General features: G+C 45.1%; 1 protein-coding gene across 1 annotated transcript in view; it reads left to right on the top strand.

The window, feature by feature from the left end:
• LOC307139573 (uncharacterized protein) overlaps window positions 1-24,060 on the top strand; it is a 55,302-nt gene that overhangs the window by 2,168 nt on the left and 29,074 nt on the right. The window contains exons 2-8 of the mRNA XM_079838586.1: window positions 5,543-5,657; window positions 7,817-8,064; window positions 11,305-11,445; window positions 11,536-11,685; window positions 15,683-15,830; window positions 15,910-16,082; window positions 16,167-16,297. Of these exons, the coding sequence (XP_079694712.1) occupies window positions 5,543-5,657; window positions 7,817-8,064; window positions 11,305-11,445; window positions 11,536-11,685; window positions 15,683-15,830; window positions 15,910-16,082; window positions 16,167-16,297 (1,106 nt within the window). The remainder of the gene's footprint in view (window positions 1-5,542; window positions 5,658-7,816; window positions 8,065-11,304; window positions 11,446-11,535; window positions 11,686-15,682; window positions 15,831-15,909; window positions 16,083-16,166; window positions 16,298-24,060) is intronic.

Genomic DNA, 24,060 nt, shown 5'->3' with positions numbered 1-24,060 from the left:
TCCCGCCTACCTCATAGTACTGTTGCTTTATAAACATGAGTTTTTTCTGTACATCTATTGTGTTCAAATCCTCTATTTCTTTTTTCAATTTCATTATATCCAATTTAATATTACCATTATGAGACCTCGAGTGTTGTCGTTGCAGATCTAGCAACTTATCTTCTAAGTGCCGGAGTTTTTGCTGACCTATTTTTTTCAGATGGGAGGAAATACCAATTATTTCCCCCCTAATCACTGCCTTAAGTGCATCCCATATTATTCCCGGTGACAAATCGTCCTTATCGTTATTTTCTAAATACTCCTCTATTTCTTTCTTCAGACGTTCTTTAATATCAGGGTAATTAAGAATATTTGTGTTCAACCTCCATAAGGTAGATCTATTCTTTCTGTTCAGACAGACATTAGCATAAACTGGGTTGTGATCTGATATAGTACAGGGGCCTATTTCACAATCTTTTAACCTAAAGAGATCGTTTCTGAACATGAAGATATAATCTAACCTTGAATAGACATCGTGTGCGCAGGAATAGTGGGTATATTCCCTATCAGTTGAATGGCGATCTCTCCACACATCAACTAATCCTATTTCGTCCATAAGGTGTACCATTTTTCCTCCAATATTTCTCGCATCACCTTTCCCGTTCGAAGAATCCAATTTAGCATTTAATGTGAGGTTAAGATCACCACCGCATAGTAAAATTCCCTGACTCCTTGTTGATGTTAATTCTAGGATCTGTTTATACAAGGACCAATTGCTTCCTGGGGGAATATACACGTTTAAGAGACTCAGAATAATACCATCAATCTTACCAGTTGCCATTATATATCTACCCTCCTTATCCTTATATTCTGATAAATGTTCATAATTTAGAGCGCCGTGCACCAGGATCGCCACGCCTCTTCGCCTTCCCGAACTATGAGAGGAATAGAAAACATGTTTAAAACCAAGTTTGTTCAATTTTTCATGTTCGCTATCAGACAGATGTGTTTCCTGCATAAAAACAATCTGAGCTTTATCTCTTTTGAATTTAGATAGGGCTTTCCACCTTTTTACCGGATTATGTAAACCATTAATATTGATTGATACCATTTTCACTGATCTGCTATTCATCTAAATTATTGGATGAATACACACATTTTAATAGGCTCCCCGCACACCCTTGTAAACTTTGAACAAGAAACACTTGAACAAATAACATGAAAACAAAAAACAAAATAAAAATCAAACTGAAGTAGTTCTAACTTCCAAGGTAGGGGTCCCTGAGCTGGACCCTGCTTCGCCTTTAAAGGCAACTTCTTCATCAGTCGGTGGAGGAGGCCCTTAATGGCTAAGGCCTCACAGAGAAGAACACCCTCCAAAAACCTTACTAATCTACTTTTTACACACCATTAAACTAAGTAATAGCTTTGTTTTTGTTTTTAATTAAAGAGAACAACAAAGTGGTTAAACCTCAATTTCCCGAAGGCGCAGGTGAGGTCCTCTTGAAGGCTCTGAGTTTGTCTTTGTAAACTGGGTCTCGTCTCTTATTTGTTGCGCTGCTCCCCGCTCCTCTGCCAACTCTGGTCCAGGTCAGCTGCTTCAGTTGCTCCAACGCTGTTTCTGGCGATCTGATGACCTTCACCGCATAGCCTCTCCTGGACATATCTGCAGTAGCTTCTGCCACTGTGTTGTAAATCTTAGTTTCTTCAGTGTATTTCACCTTCAGCCTAGCTGGAAAGAGAGTCTGAAAGGGGATCTGCTGCTCTTTCAGAATCTTGCGCACCTCTGCATATTCTTTTTGTCTCTTTAGGATGAGAGGAGGATAGTCATGGTCTAAACTTACATGTTTGTCGTTCCATGTGAATCCTTTTTTCTGCCATGCCTTGCGGAGCAAAAGTTCTTTGGTCTTAAAGCTGAGGAATTTCACAATAATCGAGCGCGGGGGGGCATCGTCTGGTGGTGGTGGGCCTAGGGAGCGATGCGCCCGTTCGATGCATATGTCAAGCTCATCTTGGGCAGCTTCTCCACAAAATCACTCATTGTTGGAGAGTCCCGCTCTGCTGTCTCGGGTACCCCATAGATGCGAACGTTTTCCCTTCTTGTACGCCTCTCCAAGTCCATTAATTTGTCCTCCAACCTTATTTGCAACTTTATTATTTCCATCATGGCATCCTCCGTGTTCTGAATCCTCTCCTCCGTCTTCTCAATCCGCCCTTCAGCCTCGTCCATTCTCTCGCTCATCTTAGACATTTCTTCCTTAATTTCCCCCAAACTCGCACTGTTTTCTTGGCGAAAGTCCCTCAGTTCCTGAAGTACCACGTCTATGCTGGCCATGTCGTTTCACCGAGCAGTAGCAGTCCACCAGTGAGCGGCCTCGTGTCGAGCGGTGAATCACATTTACGTTAGCAGGGAAGCTAGCGTTATTTTCCCAGGTTTAAGCACCCACTATGTTGCTCCGTCGATGCTTTAGTTTAGGTGTATTTCGCTTACCCCCTCACTTATCTACCTCCAGGCATTAAATTGCGTTGTCTTAACGGGGTAAATTTTAAATTTCATAGGCTTCTTTGGGAGCCCGTTCACAGTGCTGCCATCACATTGACGTTCGAACCGGAAGTCTGTTCTTAAATGCATTATTAATGCCTGATTTCCCCTTGTTCCAGACCCAAACTTTCAATTTAAAAACATGAAAATCCTAGCCTGACAAGCCAGACCGACATCAAGATGTTGGGTCTGGAAACTCACCATTGACAGGGCTCAATCCGAGGGGCGGGATAAACGGTTGTCATTCAAATTCCCTCTGCATGCAATTGGATAGCGCCATGAGCGCCACAACCAACCAGAGAAAAGAAGAAGGTGAAGCCCGAGCTAACGTTAGTTGATAGACTTTCGCCGTATCCGGTAGGCAAAACTTCGAACATATCTTCTTTTCTTAAGAATGACTTCAGTGCCGTTCTTTGTTCTTTTCTCAGAGAAAAGCTTAACTCCAAGTCTTCCAGAGTCGCAGCCAAAGCCGATTCAAAAGACCGCTGTTCGCCAGCTTCTGTGTTAACAAGTAGCACGCAGAACCTCCGCAACTCTGCCGTGACATGCTGTCATTATGTTAAGCCCGCCCACCGACTCTACACACGCTGTGATTGGCCTGACTAGAGTTTGTTTTTTCCAGCTCTCAGGTCTACCAAGAGTTGCTAGACTACACTCGCGGTAAAATACATTTTCTGCCGCTAGGGTGCGTCTAGATTTCAAGGCTATGAAAATCCAGTTATAAAAGTTGTAATATAGAATGTGGCATTTTGAATGGCAGTGTTTTCCAAATGAAATCAGTTTTGAATGCTATGTCTAATGTAGAGAACTATGTTTATTTAGTGTTTTGAAAAAAGTTTGTTTTACAACTGCAAACTGAGTGCAGAGAGAGTAATATGGTTGTAGTTTTTCACGTTTGGTCTGTAGGTTTATTTTTAAATCCAGACAAAAGTACCCATATGTGAAAAGAAACACCTTTTTATCTAATTGTATTGATTTGATCTTAGGTCTGTTATTTGAATTTATGTGTAGCATTTTATATGCATAAACAATTAAGTCACCCATGTCAATACTTTCCACACAGTCAGCAAAACCAAAGTATTTGCGGATCAGCTTTTAAATTTTTTTTTTTAAAAACAATCGCTAGAGCACATTTCTCTATAGTTAGTTTACTTTTTCAACACTCTTCATTCCTAACCAACTTTCAGCTTGAAATTACACTAAAATGTCTAAGGGTTACGTAACCTGAGAAGTGAGCTCAACGCTGCATCATGGTGTTGACACTATGGGAACTCCTTTAGTGTGCACCGGTGTCTGAATCCTATTGGCCACATCGGTCACATGACGCCACTGGTGCACCGGCATGACTATAAAAGGCGCCCGCATGAAATATCATCAACTTAAATTTTTCTGAATGTAGATGCGCAGACATGCCTTAAGTACGGCAACGCAATGTAGCATCTCCTTCCATTCTCAGGGAACTGGGTTACATTTGAGGGAACTCCACGCTGTGTCCTGGTGTTGTTGCTGTGGGAATGTTAATACCCACTACGCCATAGTAACTGAATGCCTGCTCACCAGCTGTGAAGATAAACGGCAGTGAACCAAGTAGGGGTGGGACAAAATATCGATATGACAATATATCGTTGTCCTGTTTTGTGCGATATGAGAATCGAGAATCACTACTTCATGGCTCCTCAAAGTTGCTTTCAACACATGAATGAGGGAAACGTGAACATAAGTTAACTAGCCTAAGAAAAGTAAAATGTATTGCTCTAATTGAGTAAAATAATAGATGCCACTGCCACATTTAAGATCAAAGTCTGTAAAACCTGCACTTAACCTTTTCACAGCCATTTTGTTTTCATAGACAGATATCGTGATACATCATTATAGGATTGTCTAGCCATATATATTGATTATCACAGAATTGCTGTATTGTAATATTATTGGTTTTGTGAGCCATGTATCGTGTATCGTATCCCTGTGATTCCCACCCTTAGAACCAAGTATAGCTCAACCCGAAGGACCTGAACCTTGGGTTGCCATATAAGACGTATACCAAGTAACCAAGAGTTAGAGCCGTTCTGCAGCTCTGATCCCCCTTTTTAATACTTACCTGGTAGGGATGCTCCAACAACCAGACTGGTCCAGGAGCAAAAAAAATTTTTTCATGTACTTCAGCATCCAGTCTAAAAGAACTGGAGGCTAAAGAAGAGAGCGAGGTGCACCATTCTTTAGCGCTCAATTTATCTGCTCTGACAACTGCCCCTTCTAACCCTCAATCCTCTTCGGAAAAGAAAGTGTTGCCCCTCCAGTTTGAACCGCAAAGGCTAAAGACTGCAGTGTCTAGATTCAGTTGCTAGAGCGCCTCTTGAATCAAAGGAGTGAGGTTTACATGCACCGCTCTTACAGCAAGGAAGCAAGAGGGTGGGACGCAAAAAGGAAATCCAGTCCAGTCGCTGGACTGTCAACTACCCATTCCCTGGGCCTAAGCCCCTGCAGCATGCATCATGTAGTCATTAAGTAGGGTTCCTCCAGAGGAGCAAACAGACTAATTCTGAATTAGATCTGCTAATAATATGCTCCCAGACTGGTCGGAAGAGACCACAAAGTGGGCTTCCAAGGCCTAAGAGCATCAGAGATTCGTCTTGACCCGTCTAGAAAACCTTTGCCCACTCCACCTTCAATCCCCACGATCGGAGTCGCTGCGCTCCCTCGGCAGACAAAAGACCCAAACCACGCATGCCAAAGGCATTCCCATTGCGTCAACACCATGATGCAGCGTTGAGTTCACTCCAAAGGGAACTACCCAAATGCTTCATAAATGTCTCAAATCAACTCATTCTTCCAAAACACTAGCAAAGGTAGTAAAGTCAATTAAGTGAAAAGGTGTTATTCATGTTCTATAAATGACATGCTGATTTATTTGAAAAGTCATTCAAACTTCAAAGATAAAAGTTCACACTGTACGTAAAATGCCCCCAGTTTTGTTTTGAAGTGTATATATTATATAAAGGGATTTAATATGTTTCAACTTAGGCTTTTGTGTGTGGATTTGCGGAGGAGTCTTCATGTGCACCTGGCTTTGAGTCGGAGTTACTGGTTTTTAAAGTGCACAGAGATGACCTTCACCAAGGAGAAAGACTAGGAAGAGGTAGGCTGTGTTCACAAATCTCTTTAAAACACTGAAGCAAATGAACATTTGGAGTTTTTGTTTAAATATTTTTAGTATTTGGATAAATAATTCCTCAACTAAAACATTCAATCAAATGTCATACATGCCATGTATCCACTAAATTCAGAGTTTCATCAGAAATCAGGGTCTAACTCAAGTATAAGGGTCGAAGCTCACAAATAAGTGTTGATTACTGATGTATGCCATAAAGAAGTGTAATCTTTCATAGATTCACGTTATGCTGCGTCAGTAGATGATGCTACGAGGACACCCTCCAGCTGAGCCTCAAAAGGATGCACTATCGCTCCTCAGATTTTCTTATTCAGGAAGTGAATTATCTGCATGTGTTTTGTTAGAATTTCCAGCAAAACACAGTTAGAGTTATCTTTGCCCAGGTAACACTATGCTTTTTCACAAGTGTGTGTTTCTGTGTTCAAGCGAAGACACACACATTAAAGGGTTAGTTCACCCAAAAATGAAATTTCTTCCATTAATGACTCACCCCAATGTTGTTCCACACCACTATCGCACCAGATAACACGTCACAGCGTCTTACGTCAGCAGCGTCACTGTGGCGTTGTGAACGCGGATTCAAAACTAAACCGGAAGAGAAGACAATGCTTAATAAAGTCTTAGTTTTTGTTATTTTTGGACCAAAATGTATTGTCACGTTTCAAAAGAGTCTAACTAACCAAATGATGTCACGTATGGACTACTTTGATGATGTTTTCATTACCTTTCTGGAAGTGGACAGCAAAGTGTGCTTACACTTACATTCAAAGGACTGAAAGCCCTCGGACTAAATCTAAAATATCTTAAACTGTGTTCCAAGGATGAACGGAGGTCTTACATTAATGGAAGAAATGTCATTTTTGGTTGAACTAACCCTTTAAGTACTTGGGTGTTTTGTTATACTCAAGCCACACTTACATGCTCTGCTCACACTGATAACTTTACAATTAAAAGTGTTTCTGTCAGGACCACTATCGTCGAAAATGATTAACAAATGGCATGCAGTTTGAATTGCCGGAATGGTTCAGTTCTAGGCAAGAACTCCCTGCCCTTCCATGCAGCCTAGCATGGATGCAGCATTGCTCAAAAAGTTGCCCCGTGTATCATCACCTTTAGCAATAAGCATGTTACACTATAAGCTTAAAGGAACACTCCACTTTAAAAAAAAAAAAAATAGGCTCATTTTCCGACTCCCCTAGAGTTAAACAGTTGAGTTTTACCGTTTTTGAATCCATTCAGCCGATCTAGAAATATCATTGCGCCGCTGCACTCTTGGTACGGCAGCAAAGTTCCTTGACTTTTACGCAGGAACCCAGCCAACACAACCCTTTGGGTTGCACATGGGCTGATATCTGGGGCCCACCTGGGCTACCCAACTGGGACCCAGCAAATTTTGTCCTCAGTTTCCATGGAGGCCCCACATTGGTTAGCCCAGATGGGTTGATGATGGGTCTCTTGTACCCCTTTTCCACCAGAATGAACCGGGTACTAGTTAAGTTCTTACGGTTCTTACTTCTAGCCCAGCAATGTTTTGGTGCTACTTAAGAACCACTTTTCCTGGCTCGGAGCTGGTGCTTTGGGTATGGAAACACAAAGAACCGATTTGAAACTAGGCTCTGGCTCCGAACTAACACCAGCTCTGCCTTGGTGGAAAAGGGGTATTGATGGGCTTATACTTGGCCCCTACTGGGCCCATATGGGTAACCCAGGTAGCACCCATTTGGGGCATAGGTCTGCTTTAGACTAGTTTGGCAGCTGGTAGGCCAACCTCTTCCCCTGAGTGGTCAGGAAGTGTGGCCCTCTTTGGTATATTCTGAACTTTTGGATATGGGGACTGGTGCCATGAAAAAAGTTGGACTGCTCGGATGCAGATGATGGAGTAGGGTCAAATTTATACACTGAGAGAGAGGATGGTATTGTTACATTTAAAAAATGAAGTTTCGGCTTGGTAACCCTGATTTCCTGACTAATCATGAAGTACTACAAAACACATTCTTGGAGTGTGTTCCCATAGCATCAGCTACTGACACTGACACGCTACTGGCGTCTTGTTCCTCACTTAGGGAACCAGGTTTACATGCGTGACATGATGCTTTATTGTGCCAATTGAATCCCTTTTCTGACAGTAAATTTCAATGCATGCGATGGAAGAACAAGAACGCTCTTTCAGTCCTCTGACAAGTGGTTTGATGTGGACACGGATGGGACTGTAACACTCAAGAGACAAGTGACTCTTCATGAAGGCCACAAGGAGTTTTCTGTGTACGCTTGGGACTCCAGTGGTAAGAAACACACGGTATCTGTCAGAGTTGAGCGTGCCCACACTCATGAGGACCATCACATGGACACGGTCATGAACATCTCCTCTTCACAGGTACAAACTAGTTCCTTCAAGAAACTGCTGTCAGTACAGTGAAAGCCTGACCTCTATTGGACATTTTAGTTTTTATGTGTGCTACTTTACTATGAACATATTCAATGATCAATTTCTGTACATGTTTAGGACTAATTATTGGTGAAGTTTTAGATTCATGAAATTTCCAATCCCTACTGATGAATGTAATTTGTCACAGCCCTCTCTGATTGGTTTCAAACATCAAAAAATATCGGTAATTTTCATTCATACAAAGCTAAAGCCTAAAACCTATGATTACCTAAACTGTATGATTTACAGTTTTACATTCTACTCCATTTATCATACAACCCCAAATCAGAAAAAGTTGGGACAGTATGGAAAACGCAAATTAAAAAAAAAGAAGTGATTTCTAAATTTACTTTGACTTGTATTTCATTGCAGACAATATGAACACAAAATATTTCATGTTTTGTCTGGTCAACTTCATGTCATTTGTAAATATGCATCCTTTCCTGTCATTCAGACCTGCAACACATTTAAAAAAAAGTTGGGACAGGAGCAATTTAGGGCTAGTAATGAGGTAAAATGGTTAAATAATGATGTGATTTTAAACAGGTGATTTCAACAGGTGATTGTAATTATGATTTGGTACAAAAGCAGCATCCAAGAAAGGTCTAATCCTTTAGGAGCAAAGATGGGCCGAGGATCGCCAGTTTGCCAACAATTACGTGAGAAAATTACTGAAATGTTTAAAAACAATGTTCCTCAAAGAAAGATAGGAAGATATTTGGATATTTCACATTCAACAGTGCATAACATAATTAAAAGATTCAAGGAATCTGGAGGAATTTCAGTGCGTAAAGGACAAGGGCGCAAGCCTAAGCTGAACAACTGTGATCTCCGATCCCTCAGGCGGCACTGCATCAAGAATCGTCATTCATCTATAAGCGATATCACCACATGGGCTCAGGACTACTTTGGCAAACCTTTGTCAAGTACCACAATACGTAGTTACATCCACAAATGCCAGTTAAAACTGTACTGTGCCAAAAGGAAGCCCTATGTTAACAGTGTCCAGAAGCGCCGTCGACTTCTCTGGGCTCGGAGGCATCTGGGATGGACCATCACACAGTGGAAACGTGTACTGTGCTCAGATAAATCAGTATTTCAGGTATTTTTTGGGAGGAATGAACGCCGTGTGCTCCGAACCAAAGAAGAAAAGGATCATCCAGACTGTTACCAGCAACAAGTCCAAAAGCCAGGGTCTGTCATGGTATGGGGTTGTGTCAGTGCCCTTGGCAAAGGTAACTTGCACTTCTGTGAAGGCACCATTAATGCTGAAAAGTACATAGAGATTTTGGAGCATAATATGCTGCCTTCAAGAAGACATCTTTTCCAGGGACGTCCATGCATATTTCAACAAGACAATGCAAAACCACATTCTGCACACATTACAAAGTCCTGGCTGCGGAGGAAGAGGGTACGGGTACTTGACTGGCCTGCCTGCAGTCCCGACCTGTCTCCAATAGAGAATGTGTGGCGCATTTTGAAGCGCAAAATGCGACAGCGAAGACCCCGTACTGTTGCCCACCTTAAGACTTGTTTGCAGGAAGAATGGGACAAAATTACACCTGAAACACTTCATCACTTGGTGTCTTCAGTCCCTAAACGTCTTTTAAGTGTTGTGAAAAGGAATGGCAACATTACAAAGTGGTAAATGCTTTACTGTCCCAACTTTTTTTGAAATGTGTTGCAGGTCTGAATGACAGGAAAGAATGCATATTTACAGATGACATGGAGTTGACCAGACAAAACATGAAATATTTTGTGTTCATTTTGTCTGCAATGAAATACAAGTCAAAGTAAATTTAGAAATCACTTCTTTTTTTTATTATTTGCGTTTTCCATACTGTCCCAACTTTTTCTGATTTGGGGTTGTATGTAAGGGAATAATGTACAGCCAGCCATGAAGAGTAAAGTTCTCGAATCACCCTAAAGTGGTTGATTGAATAGGGACCCCAAAATGTACACCACCCCATAAATTAATACTTGGGTAAAACTTTATTATAACGTTCAGTTATAAGTCACTTACGATTGGATTGAGATCTAGGGAATTTGGAGGCCAAGTCAACACCTCAAACTCGTTGTTGTGCTCCTCAAACCATTCCTGAAGCATTTGTGCTTTGTGGTGGCGCATTATCTGCTGAAAGAGCCACAGCCACAGCCACCAGGGAATACCGTTTCCATGAAAGGCTGGACATGGTCTCAACAATGCTTAGGTAGGTGGGACGTGTCAAAGTAACATCCACAAGGAATGCAGGATCCAAGGTTTCCCAGCAGAACATTGCCCAAAGCATCACTGCCTCCGCCGCCACGCCTTCTTCCCATAGTGCACCTGGTGCCATGTGTTCCCCAGGTAAGCCACGCACACGCACCCGGCCATCCACGTGATGTAAAAGAACACGTGATTATCAGACCAGGCCACCTTCTTCCTTTGCTCCGTGGTCCAGTTCTGATGCTCACGTGCAACTGTTGGTGCTTTGGGCGGTGGACAGGGGTCAGCATGGGCACCCTGACTGGTCAGCGGCTATGCCACCCCATACGCAACAAACTGAGATGCTCTGTGTATTCTGACACCTTTCTATCAGAACCAGCATTAACTTCTTGAGCAATCTGAGCTCCAGTAGCTCGTTTGTTTGATCGGACCACACGGGTCAGCCTTCGCTCCCCACATGCATCAATGAGCCTAGGCCGCCCATGACCCTGTGGCCGGTTCTCCACTGTTCCTTCCTTGGAGCACTTTTGATAGAGACTGACCACTGCAGACTGGGAAAACCCCACAAGAGCTGCAGTTTTGGAGATGCTCTGACCCAGTCGTCTAGCCATCACAATCTGGCCCTTGTCAAACTCGCTCAAATCCTTACGCTTGCCCATTTTTCCTGCTTATAACACATCAACTTTAAGGACACAATGTTCACTTGCTGCCTAATATATCCCACCCTCTAACATGTGATGAAGAGATCATCTGTGTTTTTCACTTCACCGGTCATAATGTTATGCCTGATAGCATACCACTTATTAATAATTTATGAACGTATAGTCATGTTTTGTAAATGAATAGTTCATCATTAACTAATAATTTATAAATGATTTATAACTGGATGTTATTATAAAGTGTTACTGTTCGATAACTTGTGTGCTGTATTTAATTGTAAACAAACGTTTTGTTGATCAGTGTCTTTTTACTAACATTTTCAGATGGAATCTCCCTCTGACGATCTGGTTCTGACGATTCCAAAGTCTTCAACGGGTCTGAAGAGAGCAAAGAGAGGCTGGATTATTCCTCCGATCAATGTACTTGAGAACAGCAAAGGTCCTTACCCAATAAAGCTGGCCCGGGTGAGTGAAAGTCATGAAGGGAATGTTCAAAATGAGATGGACAAGATGGTCTGTTATTGACTTTGTTCTCTTATTTCTTTCTGTATTTAGATATGGTCGGACTATGCTCCTGAATATGACATGCAATACAGGATCACAGGTGAAGGGGCAGATCTGGAGGGCATTTTTACTATAGACAGATTATCAGGGAATCTGTTTTTGACTCGGCCAGTCGACAGAGAAACAAAAGCCTCATACATAGTAAGTTGATTTTTAGTGTCTCTAACTTTTAAAAACAAACAGTTCTTAGTGTATTTCAGCATTGGATTGTCGTTTCATTCTTAACCCCTAGAAGTCTGCATAGTTTTGGGGCCCTTTAGAAGTTCTGATATTTGTGCTTTTTTCAGTTGCTTATAAACACATTTAATGACACAAAAGTGTCATTACACTGTATTTAGCACAAACTGGACTACCATAATATGTGAGCAACATGCTAATATTTTTGAGAGAATAATGTTTAGGCATGATTTTTGAAAATAAATAAATAAATAAATGTAACTGAATTAAGGCCACAAAACAGTGTGTCCACAAGACTTTTGACTAATGGGTGTTGTTGCCTAGAGTTTTTGCTTCAAACTGATGTGAGAATCATTGTACCTACTCATTCAAATATACCAATATATTGATTTAAATTTTGTAAGACACTTTTTCTTTACAAAGGCCGTATGCAAAGGGGTATGAATAATCATGAATAATGCTGTGATTCACACCTGAGAGGACAAAATAACCACATAATGAGCCGCATAATGAATGAGCTTGGTATGTGACTGAGGGAGTCAAGCAACAGGACAAAGAAAAACATTTTTTTTTCGTAGTTTATATAGAATACCGTTAACAAAATAAAGTGAGAGCCAAAGGCACATTACAAAGGCCTATTCTAGGTTAAATATTTGATATTACTATTTTATATGTTTTTGAAAGAAGTCTCATGCTAATAAAAACACTAAAATTGTGACATTGAACTCAATTCAGTATTCAGTAAATAAAAATAACTGAATAATTGGTAATGATAAATGTTATAAGTAAAATATTTGGGATTTAAAACAACATAATGCAATGCAATTATGATTGTATAGAGTATAGGGTGAATTCAGGTTGATTGGGACACTTTTTACCCAGTCATTTCAATGGCAAAACATTTCTGAATCATTTGATTTTGTAAACTATCCGATACACACAATACTCAAATATCATTTCAAGTTTCGGTTCATTTATGAGACGCGCCGTGCAATGTTATTATTATAGGCCATTGTCTGCTATATTTGCAACCTGGTCTCATTGTGAAAATGTACCTCTGGTAACGTTTTTGCAAACCGCCAAAATACGTACCAATATGTACATATCTCTGCAGTTTCAAAGTGAAATGAACACTAGAGGCAGTAAAACAGCAAGCACTTTTTATCGTTTTTTTTTTCCCATGTAAATGAATAAATTTTGGAGTTTGTGTCACTTAATCTGCTCCATATGCTCGGCTTTTTTTATATAATAAGTCTGCTCAGTAGCTCAGCTGGTACAGATTTGTACTTGTAATAATGAAAGCTCAGGTACGAATCCCGTGAAAGACAAGTCATGATAAAAGAGCTCAAAGATGAGTTCACAGAAGCTAACAAGACATGGTTACTATTGTATTTTTGTCACATTTGCTTTTGTTAACACTATCGGTTAGGTTTAGGGTTTAGTGTAGGTGTACGTTAAAAAAACAATGTCACAAAACGTCAGATTGACGCTCATCTGTTCCGGGAAAAAAACGAAGCTTTTGGCGGCACCCAGTGGACATATCACTTTGAAACTGCAGTGATATGTACATATTGGTACGTATTTTGGGGTTTGCAAAAACGTTGCCAGAGGTACATTTTCGCAATGAGACCAGGCTGTATATTTGCTTCTTATTTATTAAATCCAAGCAATTGGCTGATGAAACATTGATTCAAATTAAGATACAATTTATACAAAACGAAATTCACTTCCAACAAAGGCTTTCTACAAAACAAAATTAAATGAAGTGGTCAAAATCATGTCTGACTCACTCCATATCTCCCGACATATTGAGCATCTCATGATGTGTCCTTTATTACTTATGCTGTTCACTTTTCATAATCAACATATATTAAATGAAAAAAATAACATTAGGCTATAATATTTAAACATCAATATGAAACAAAATACATTTTAATGGATACAACAAGTGGCCTATTGTACACAAAACTTATAGCATCTGAGCAGAAAATTGTGAACAAAAGCTTTATTGATGTGACACTAGGCTATTTTACAGTAAACACTTTATAATCTGTCCAAAATAGGCCGAAGAAATATTGTTTAAACATTCTTAAGTCTATGATATTTTATGTCGCAGCAGGATTCATATTCAAACGGTCTTTTGCAGTTTAATATTCACATATACTAACAGATTAATCTTACCTCACAATCCTCGGCTTGATCAGTTACTTTTAGAAATAAACAGCTTTTCTTCTGAGGTAAATTATTCCAGGATTATTCCTCACCACGTCTCAAAACTATGTAAAGTACATGCTCTAAACTTGATGTGTGTTTACGAGTTGATGTGGGCGGGGTTACTCGCATGGATCGCGTCAGTATTTGAATCTTAAAAGAGCACGTACTCCGTGGGCGTGGCCCCATTAGCGGATAATGAAGAGGCTCGCGAATGACTGACATCTCTCTACAATAGATCTCTCTACAACACATAGAATATTTTTGTTTGTTTTCTTTATTTTGCAAAAAGCACAACATTTTGTTGTTATTGTGACTGTTCACAAATAGAATAAGAAACTTTACAGATTATAATAACACTTGCCTGAATGAAAAAAACTGACATAGTTATTTTAGTCTCTTTGGCACTGATAAGAACAAAAATCGAGGAGGTCGTGTCGGCGTGATCTTCGACCTCTAGGGGTTAATTCTTGGAAAGCTGTGATCAGTTAATCAGATAAAAGGTCCTGTGAAATGGCTTGACACACAAGGGGCCCTATCTTGCACCCAGCGCAATTGACTTTGTACACCGACGCATGTGTCATTCCTATTTTGCACCCGCGCAAAGCGCGCTTTTCCCTCCACAGAAGCACGTCGCTAAACTAGTGAATGCACTTGCGCTCCCTGGGCGGTTCAGCGCAAAAAAGGAGGCGTGTTCCGGCGCAAACAATCCCTGGTGCTATTTTGCTGTTCCATTAAACAATTGCGCCACTGACCAGAAAAAACCTAGTCTAAAGTCAGTGGCGCGTTGCGCGTTGTTCATTATGCTATTTTAAGGGCGCATGCTTGACCATAATGTATAGCGTGCACAACGCGCATACACTTTGCTCATGTAATCTACACAGATGCAACAGTTATTTTTGCAAATCATAAATTGTTACACTAAAAAAATATTAACACATGAGATGACGGAAATCATTGTGGTGTGCCACGAAGATGTGAAAAAATAGGCATAAATCTAGCTTACAAATGATTCAGGCTAATTGTAATAATTAAGGATAAGACCTGTTTGCCCAATAGTGGCAAGACATATATGTATATAAGGACATCTGACAAATTGGTTTGTCCGTCAAGAACCAGGAAAAAAAATCGACTGAAAAACTGAAAAAACTGAAAGACTGAAAAAAAAAAAAAGACTGTGAAATCACCTTTACCATAATGTACAACATTACAACTTCACTTCTCTGTCTTTCACTGCTCTTACTAGAACATCAGTCTCCTCGGCTATGAACCGCTCCTGGCGTGCGCCTGGTAAATACGCCATAATAATAGCAATCCATTATGGAACTTGCGCACCTGCTTTTAAAGGGAATGTTGGATGACGCTCGGATTGGTTTATTCACGTTACGCCCAAACCACACCTATGAATAATGAAGCTACTTCAGACCAACCCATTTTAGATTTGCGCCGGGCGCAAGAGCCATTTATCCCGCCGGGAAAATAGCAACAGCGCCGAGACCCGCCCACAAAGTTACTTGCGCTTCGCGTTTTTACACTTGCGTTTCAGATCGTTAAAATAGGGCCCATGATGTGTTCTGATGTGTTTGTAGAGACCGTAAATTGTTTGTATTTTTGTCATTTGTATACTGTATCTACTAAAAATTAAGTCAAACTTTCATATTTATGTGACAAAGCTTACAGACATGAACTTAAAGATACAACCTCAAATATTTGCCTCTTACCATGCCTGTATTTCTTCTCCTGTCTTTAGATTGTAGCTCATGCTACTGCAGTTGATGGGTCTACTAAAGCAGAAAGAGCAATGGAAATTGTTGTAATTGTGATAGACCAAAATGATAATCCCCCTGTTTTTACACAAAATCGATTCAATGGAGAAGTTCCTGAAACTGCTGAAATGGGTAGGTGTATGGTGCAGATTCTTCAAATGCCTCTTCAGCTCGTACCACCTAATCAGTCTTTATTCTTCTCTCACTGAAGGTCTTGAGTTTTTGACCGTCACAGCCACTGATGCAGATGACATAAGGACTTACAATGCAGAGGTCAGATACAAAATCATTAAGCAAGAACCAGAATTGCCAAATCCAAACATGTTTCAAATCAAGACTTTTACTGGAGAAATTTATGTGAATTCTGAAGGTTTGGACAGAGAGGTGAGAAATCTGATGAATGGATCTTGCAGTGGCGAAGAATGATTTCATGTAAACAAACTCACCTGAAAAGATCTTCCCTTTCAGAAATGGCCGACATACACTTTGACAGTTGTGGCTGCTGACAATGAAGGACATGGTTTTTCAGTCACTGCCACAGCTGTTATTACTGTGACTGACAGCAATGATAATGCAACTCAAACCTCAAAGAACATAACGTAAGACATGTTGCTATATTCATTATTCCTTTTGGCAATTCTGGCTGGTTTATTTAGAGATTTCCAGATCTTGAAGCAAACAATAAAAATCCCATAGACTTGCATTGATGGACTTTTCATGAATGTCAATAGCTCTATTAACCACTGAAAACCACCTTAGCAACTATCTAGCTACTACCTAGCAAGGCCTATATCCAGGGCCTAAAATTAACTCGTCAAGCGCCAAATGCGGAAAAAACGTCTCGGTTACGTATGGTAACCCTCGTTCCCTGAAGGAGGGAACGGAGACGTACGTTGGACGTACCGACGAATTGGGATCACTTCTGGGAGCCCCTATCAGCTTCGAGCTATCTAGAACCGGCCAATGAACAATTGGCGTGCGAGATTTGCATCTCGCGCTCCGCCCCGCGCCGCGGGTATAAACAGGAAGCGAGAGCGAATGCACGCTGTTTTTCACTGAGGAGCCACACGTAGTGGCTCGACCTGCAGTGATGGTACAGCAACTGTGGCGACGGGACGTACGTCTCCGTTCCCTCCTTCAGGGAACGAGGGTTACCATACGTAACCGAGACGTTCCCATTCAGTCGGTCACGTTCGACGTACGTCGGACGTACCGACGAATTGGGATCCCCTATGGAAAACGCCATAGTTACTACCACTTCCAGCGACCAGCGATGAGCCCCACGGACCCCGATCTGATGCGGGCGGGTAGGTTCACGCAGGGAGAGTCCAAGCTGCTGTTCCGCAAGACCCACTCAGCTGACTGTATTGGATAACGCTGGGAAGCGTGCCTGTGAGGGCAGCTGCGGAAGCCACATCATGCCCAGAGGGAGTTAACATGTGGAGAATACACGTATAGGCTGGCCGTGGGCAGCACAACATACGGAAGTCCCAGGGGTGGCCCCGGCCAATTAGGAGGGAGACAACACATACCTGGGACGGCAGAGGAACTCTGCCGAGGGAAAGACACGGGCTCGCCGTAGGGAGCCGTACCGTGGAAGAATACACATATGGGACCGCTGTGGGGGTCACTACATACGGAACCCAGCCTAACACAAGTTCCACCAATGCATACGAGTGTTAGACCTGGCGTCGAACGCTCCGCCACGTCCGACTGCCGCGGGTTGCGGAGGACTCAACAGGGTTCGCCGTTCCGGGGAACTCGACTGGAGCAGAATAAGCGCACGCATCCGTCTACCATAGGGGAGGGAATGGCGCAGCAAGCCGACACTAGAACAGGCATTTCGGTGTTACTGACTATGGGAAGTGAGCACACAGGAAGATACCGGCTCTACACGGAGGCTATAGAATCTAGCGAACGTGTTAGGTGTCGCCCAGCCCGCAGCTCTACAAATATCTGTCAGCGAGAGGCAACACCCCTAGTGGAGTGGCTCTTAACCCGAGCGGGCAGGGCACGTCTTGGGACTGATAAGCCAAGACGATGGCATCCACTATCCAGTGGGCCATCCTCTGCTTGGAGACAGCCTTTCCCTTCTGCTGTCCTCCGTAACAGACGAAGAGCTGCTCTGAGGTCCTGAAGCTTTGCGTTCTGTCCACGTAAGTCCGGAGAGCACGGACGGGACAGAGAAAAGCTAGGGCTGGGTCTGCCTCCTCCAAAGGCAGCGCTTGCAGGCTCACCACTTGGTCCCGGAAGGGAGTAGCGGGAACCTTGGGCACGTATCCAGGCCGGGGTCTCATGATCACATGAGAGTTACCGGGCCCGAATTCCAGGCACGATTCGTCGACCGAAAATGCCTGCAGGCCCCTACCCTCTTGATGGAGGCCAACGCAATCAGGAGTATAGTCTTTAACGACAGGATTTTCAACTCAGCTGACTGCAGAGGCTCAAAGGGTTCTCTCTGTAGTGCAGTAAGCACCAGAGCTAAGTCCCAAGAGGGTATAGAGGGAGGACGAGGCGGATTTAATCTCCTCGCTCCCCTAAGGAACCTGACGATCAGATCGTGCTTACCTAGAGATTTCCCATCTACGAGCTCATGATTAGCGGCGACATAGACCTTGAGGGTGGAGGGAGACAGCCTTCGCTCCAACCCATCCTGTAGAAAGGTAAGCACAGATGCGATCGAACATCTTCGGGGGTCTTCTCGGCGAGAAGAGCACCAATCGACGAACAGGTTCCACTTCAACGCATAGAGGCGCCTCGTAGAGGGGGCTCTAGCGGAAGTGATGGTGTCAACTACCGCTTGCGGTAGGTCACCTAGAACCTCCGCGTCCCGTCCAGGGACCAGACATGGAGTTTCCAGAGGTCTGGACGCGGGTGCCATAGGGTGCCCCGTCTCTGAGTCAGGATGTCCTGCCTCAGAGGAATGGGCCAGGGAGGTGCTGTCGCAAGGAGCACTAGTTCCAGGAACCAAGTCCGGTTGGGCCAATACGAGCGACCAACAGGACCTGCTCCTCGTCCTTCCTGACTTTGCACAGTGTCTGCGCAAGAAGGCTCACTGGGGGAAACGCATACTTGCGTTCTTCCCGGGGCCAGCTGTGGGCCAGGGCATCCGACCCGAGGGTCCCCTCGGTCAAGGAATAAAACCACTGACAGTGGGTCGTCTCTGGGGAGGCAAACAGGTCTACCTGTGCGGCCCCGAAACGACTCCAGATTAGCTGGACCGCCTGGGGATGGAGTCGCCATTCTCCCGGAAGTACCTGCTGACGTGACAGCTCGTCGGCCGCACGATTGAGCAGGCCCGGAATGTGAATAGCACGAAGCGACCTCAGATGCTTCTGACTCCATAAGAGGAGATGGCGGGTGAGTTGCGACATGCGACGGGAGCGTAGACCACCCTGTTTGTTGATGTACGCTACGGCCGCAGTGTTGTCCGTCCGGACCAGAACCTGCTTGCCTCTGAGCGGCACTTTGAAGCGGCTGAGTGCAAGACGAACTGCTAACAACTCGAGGCAATTGATATGCCATTGCAGCTGAGGCCCCGTCCACAGGCCCGAAGCTGCAAGCCCGTTGTACGTGGCACCCCAACCCGTGGATGAGGCATCCGTGGAGACAACGGAGTGCCTGGACACTTGTTCTAGGGGGACTCCCGCCCGGAGAAACAAAGGGTCCGACCATGGGCCGAAGGTTTGGCGGCACCTCGGAGTCACTTGGACGCGGAGGGAACCGCTGTGCCATGCCCATCTCGGGACTCGATCGTGTAGCCAGCGTTGAAGCGGTCTCATATGAAGCAATCCGAGCGGCGTTACTGCAGCTGCGGATGCCATATGCCCCAGGAGCCTCTGAAAATGTTTCAGTGGAACCACTGTCCTGCCTTTGAACGAATTCAGGCAGTTCAACACCGACTGGACGCGCTCCTCGGTGAGGCGCGCAGTCATGGCGACCGAGTCTATCTCCATACCGAGAAAAGAGATCCTCTGCGTGGGGCAGAGTTTGCTCTTCTCCCAGTTGACCCGAAGTCCCAACTGGCTGAGGTGACTGAGCACCTTGTCCCTGTGTTCGCACAACTGCCCTCGCGACTGGGCAAGAATCAGCCAGTCGTCGAGGTAGTTGAGGATGCGAACACCATGCTCTCTCATGGGAGCAATGGCCGCCTCCGCAACCTTCGTAAAGACGCGGGGCGACAGGGACAGGCCGAAGGGTAAGACGCGGTACTGACATGCCCGTCCCTCGAACACGAAGCGCAGAAAGGGCCGGTCGAGGGGAAACGAGAATGAAAGTACGCGTCCTTCAGGTCGATCGCTGCAAACCAATCTTGGGGACGGACGCACCTGAAGATGTGCTACTGCGTTAGCATTCTGAACGGCAGCCTGTGAAGGGACCGGTTCAAGAATCGCAGGTCCAAGACCGGCCATAACCCGCCGCCTTTCTTGGGTACAATGAAGTACGGGCTGTAGAACCCGGACCTCATATCGCCAGTAGGACTGCGATCTCCGCCCGGAGCACGGGGGCGCTCTCCTTCGCTACTGGGAAGTGAACGCCCCCAAACTTAGGGGGACGCCTGGCGAACTGAATCGCATAGCCGAGTCTGATGGTACGGCCCCGAGACGGGCTGGGAAGCTCTAGCCAGGCTTCCAGACACCAAGCAAGGGGATTAACCACAGACGTACCCGCAGCGGGGCAGCGACGCGGAATGCAGGGATCCGACTCGGACGGCATGGAGCGGCCCGAAGTGGGATCTGAGTGTGCTGTGCAACACTTACCTGCGTCCGCGGAGGGGGCGTGCGAGTGTGGGGAGGCCGCTTGATTGCGTTCCCACAGCCGGCGCCCCCTGCTGGCGAAGGGAGAGGCGTCTGAGGGTGGCGAGGCATGGGAGCGTCGACCACCGCCAAGCGCGCTCCCAAATGAAGGAGGGGCTGAGCGTGGCAAGGCTTTGTGGCAAGGCCTCACCTCCTTCCTCAGCGGGGAACAAGAGTGGCGAGGCATAGCGTCGCGCACTGTTGTCCACGCACCGCTGAGAAGAGGGGAATGAGAGTGGCGAGGCTTTGTAGCGTCACACACTGCCATTCTCGCCCTCTTGTGGGGAGGGGAATGAAAGCGGCGAGGCTCTGAATCGTCACACGCTGCCATTCCTGAACTCCCGAGACCCCGAGGTATTGGAACTGCTCTTTTTTTTTTTTTTTTTTGGTACCACTGGCTGTTTTTAACATCAGTGGTGGAACAGAATTACTAATGGTTTTCCACCCAGCCCTCCTCTGGGGAAGAACAGTTCCAGACCAAATCCGGGTCAATTGTGTTTCTGGACCAGGGTGGACATCGTCTAGCCAAGGGCCAGCGCTGTGCGCAGCTCAACCTCAGCTCAGAACTACCCTCGTGCACTAAGCAGGGCGGAGGTGGCCTGCCAGTGGCACTGCCACCCCACCGATGAGGGTAGTGAGAGAGAGGAAAACTTTATACAGATTATGGCCCTATTGGTGTTCCATATTTTGGCACCAATAGTTCCACAATGCCAAAGCCTTCCAATGCACATCCGAAAAAAGGCAAGGGGCAGGCAAGGCGATTTACGCGTTGCACTATGCCTCAGCCATCCGGGAAAGCATGGCTGTCAAGTATGAATCTGATTCAGCAAGAGCGCCCACTATTACGGTGGGAATCTCAGCATCATCTTCATTTTCAACACATAACAGCCCTCTCTCCGATGCAGCGATTGACATCTGTCCTCTGCTAGAGCCCCAAATGAAATGCTAGGTCCCCTTTCAAGGACCAGCAGTCCCATCTGTAAGCTACCAGCAGACACGTGAGACAGTGGGCGTGGCCGTGAGACGGCACACGGCGCGCTGATCACTCAAGCCCTTATGAAAAAGGCAAGACGAACAGCGCGCCGACGTGGCCATGCTCTCGTGAGAGAGCATAGACCACCCACGAACACAGTCTCAACATGCTTGCGATGCGATAGAGGAGTGAGGGGCCCACAGAGATGTACGCGGCGGGGAAACCTCACTGTAATCCTCAGGCCACCCAGGCTTATCAGCCAAAATAGTCCCCCCTCTGGTGCACCAGAAAAGAGACTAGATCGGGGTATAAGCGAAGGGACTCAACCCCGTTTGAGGCATCATAGTCTCGACCGCGCATCGGAGGCGCCGAGTGACGCGCGCAGAGTTGCCGTGGCAACCCGCGCTGTCACCCGGCAGCCAGACGGCACACGGCGCGCTGAACACTCAAACCCTCACGCGGAAGGTGAGATGACCAGCGCGTCGACGTGATCCCGTTCCCCTGGGAGAACATGGATCACCCACGACACAGTCTCAACATGTTTATGCGAGAGGGATCGTGGCCGTCAGGACAGGAAACAACCGCATCCAGAAACGCACGGGTGGAATGACGTCTTGAAAAAGACGCAGCGTCACCCGTGTACTCTTTTGTGAGGAAACGCTCTGTGCTGAAGCACTCAGGGGGAAACGCGACAGCGCACGGGATTGTAGTGCAGCCCGTGCCTGTACTCAATACAGGAAAACGCCCAAACCAGACCAACAGAAATTTGTTGCTGTGAAAACAGCAGTTTTCTCTGTAGCGCAGAGGCAGCTGATGAGTCTTCCGCGGTCCCGCTGGAATGTGCCGTCTCTCCAACACGCGTTTCTCCTCTTCTCCGGTTCTTTCAAACTCTTTAATGTCTTGCTGATAGCAGCGAACTCAATTTGAGTCGTCTTCATCTGCCGTGTGGCTCCGAAGTGAATGACAGCGTGCATTCGCTCTCGCTTCCTGTTTATACCCGCGGCGCGGGGCGGAGCGCGAGATGCAAATCTCGCACGCCAATTGTTCATTGGCCGGTTCTAGATAGCTCGAAGCTGATAGGGGCTCCCAGAAGTGTTCCCAATTCGTCGGTACGTCCGACGTACGTCGAACGTGACCGACTGAATGGGAACTGCGTTGGTGAGTATATGGAACTGTGCCACTCAGCAGTTGGTCGGTAACATTTTCATGAATTCTAACTATGCTAATGTTGTGAAAAAATTAACATTAACAAATGTGAATGATGCGCGGGACAGTTGACCAGCCAGCGCTGCATTGTCACGAAAGTTTAAGCCTTGCCAATTTAAATATTCAAGAGAAAGAAGACGCGAAAGGGAACTCAATTCTAAAGCCACATCTCGGACAGCGCGTGAATACTTGAACTAACAAATTCACACAAAATGATTTCATAAAATGCCCGTCTCAGCAAGTATCCTACTAAACATATTTAGTTATGTCTTAAAGGGTTATTTCACCCAAACATTTTAATTACCCCATGATTTACTCTCTCTCAAGTCATCCTATGACATTCTTCTTTTAGACGAATACAATCAGAGTTATATTAAAAAAGTCCTGGCTCTTTGAAGATGAGCTGGGGTTTAAATACTAGGGTGGGGGGGGGGGGGTAATATGCAGAAATGACACCTAGGAATGATCACAGAACTACAAAAATTGCACACATGACAGGAAACAGGAAAAGAAACAGGGTAAAATGCAAACTAAAGGTCCAATACACAACACACAAAACCCATGAAACATAAAGCCAGGGAATACGTTAAAGTCCCCCCTTAAGGAGAGGATTCCAGATGCTCCCAAGAAACAACAAACATGAGTCCAAGAGGGTGGTGGAGTGGAGGCAAATCAGGGGGAGGGATGGCGGGTCAGGCCAATGTGGTGGTACTGGAGACTGAGAAGGATTAGAGAGCCAGGACGGAGTAGGCAGAGCTGAAGACCAGCAAGGCAGACGGAGCAGACGAAACCGGTAGAGCAAGCAGAACCTCCTTGGCAGCTTCGGCAGAGCTAAAACAGAGAACACAGAGAGGTTAGAAATGGCATCTGTGGCCATAACAGGAAGCACAGAGGGTTCAGAGAAGGCTTTCTTGGTCAATACAGGACAGGTTGAGAGTTCAAGGTTGGCTTCCTTGGTCAAGACAGAACAGGCAGAAGGTTCCCCCCCCCTTGAGAGGATCAGTAATGGTTGTCGCCTCCTCAAGAGGATCCTTAGCGTTTGTTGCCACCTCAGGAAGAGCTGTAGTGTTCACCTAGACCACTGGATTCTGGACCACCGGACTTGGAAACACTGGGATCCATGGTGGGCCAGGCATTGCCACCACCGGAGCTTGAGACCCAGACCCTCAAAAAAGTGTTTAGAGGAAGGTTCCTCCTCTACCACCCCACATTGTAAAATGAACCACTTATATAAAGGGCATAGTCCAGGAATTTCTCAAGCGACCCCCAAGGACCATCACGGACGAGTATGGGTTAGTAATGGTTGTTGAGTACATGGCAGTAAAAGTCAAGGAGGGCAAAGTCTGGAGAGACTTTGGGTCCGTACTGTGGTTCTGTACTGTGGGGT

The sequence above is a fragment of the Gobio gobio genome (assembly GCF_949357685.1).
Source record: "Gobio gobio genome assembly, chromosome: 2".
NCBI lineage: Eukaryota > Metazoa > Chordata > Actinopteri > Cypriniformes > Gobionidae > Gobio > Gobio gobio.
The sequence above is the reverse complement of the archived record's forward strand: the minus strand, read 5'-3'. Positions and strand labels throughout refer to the sequence as shown.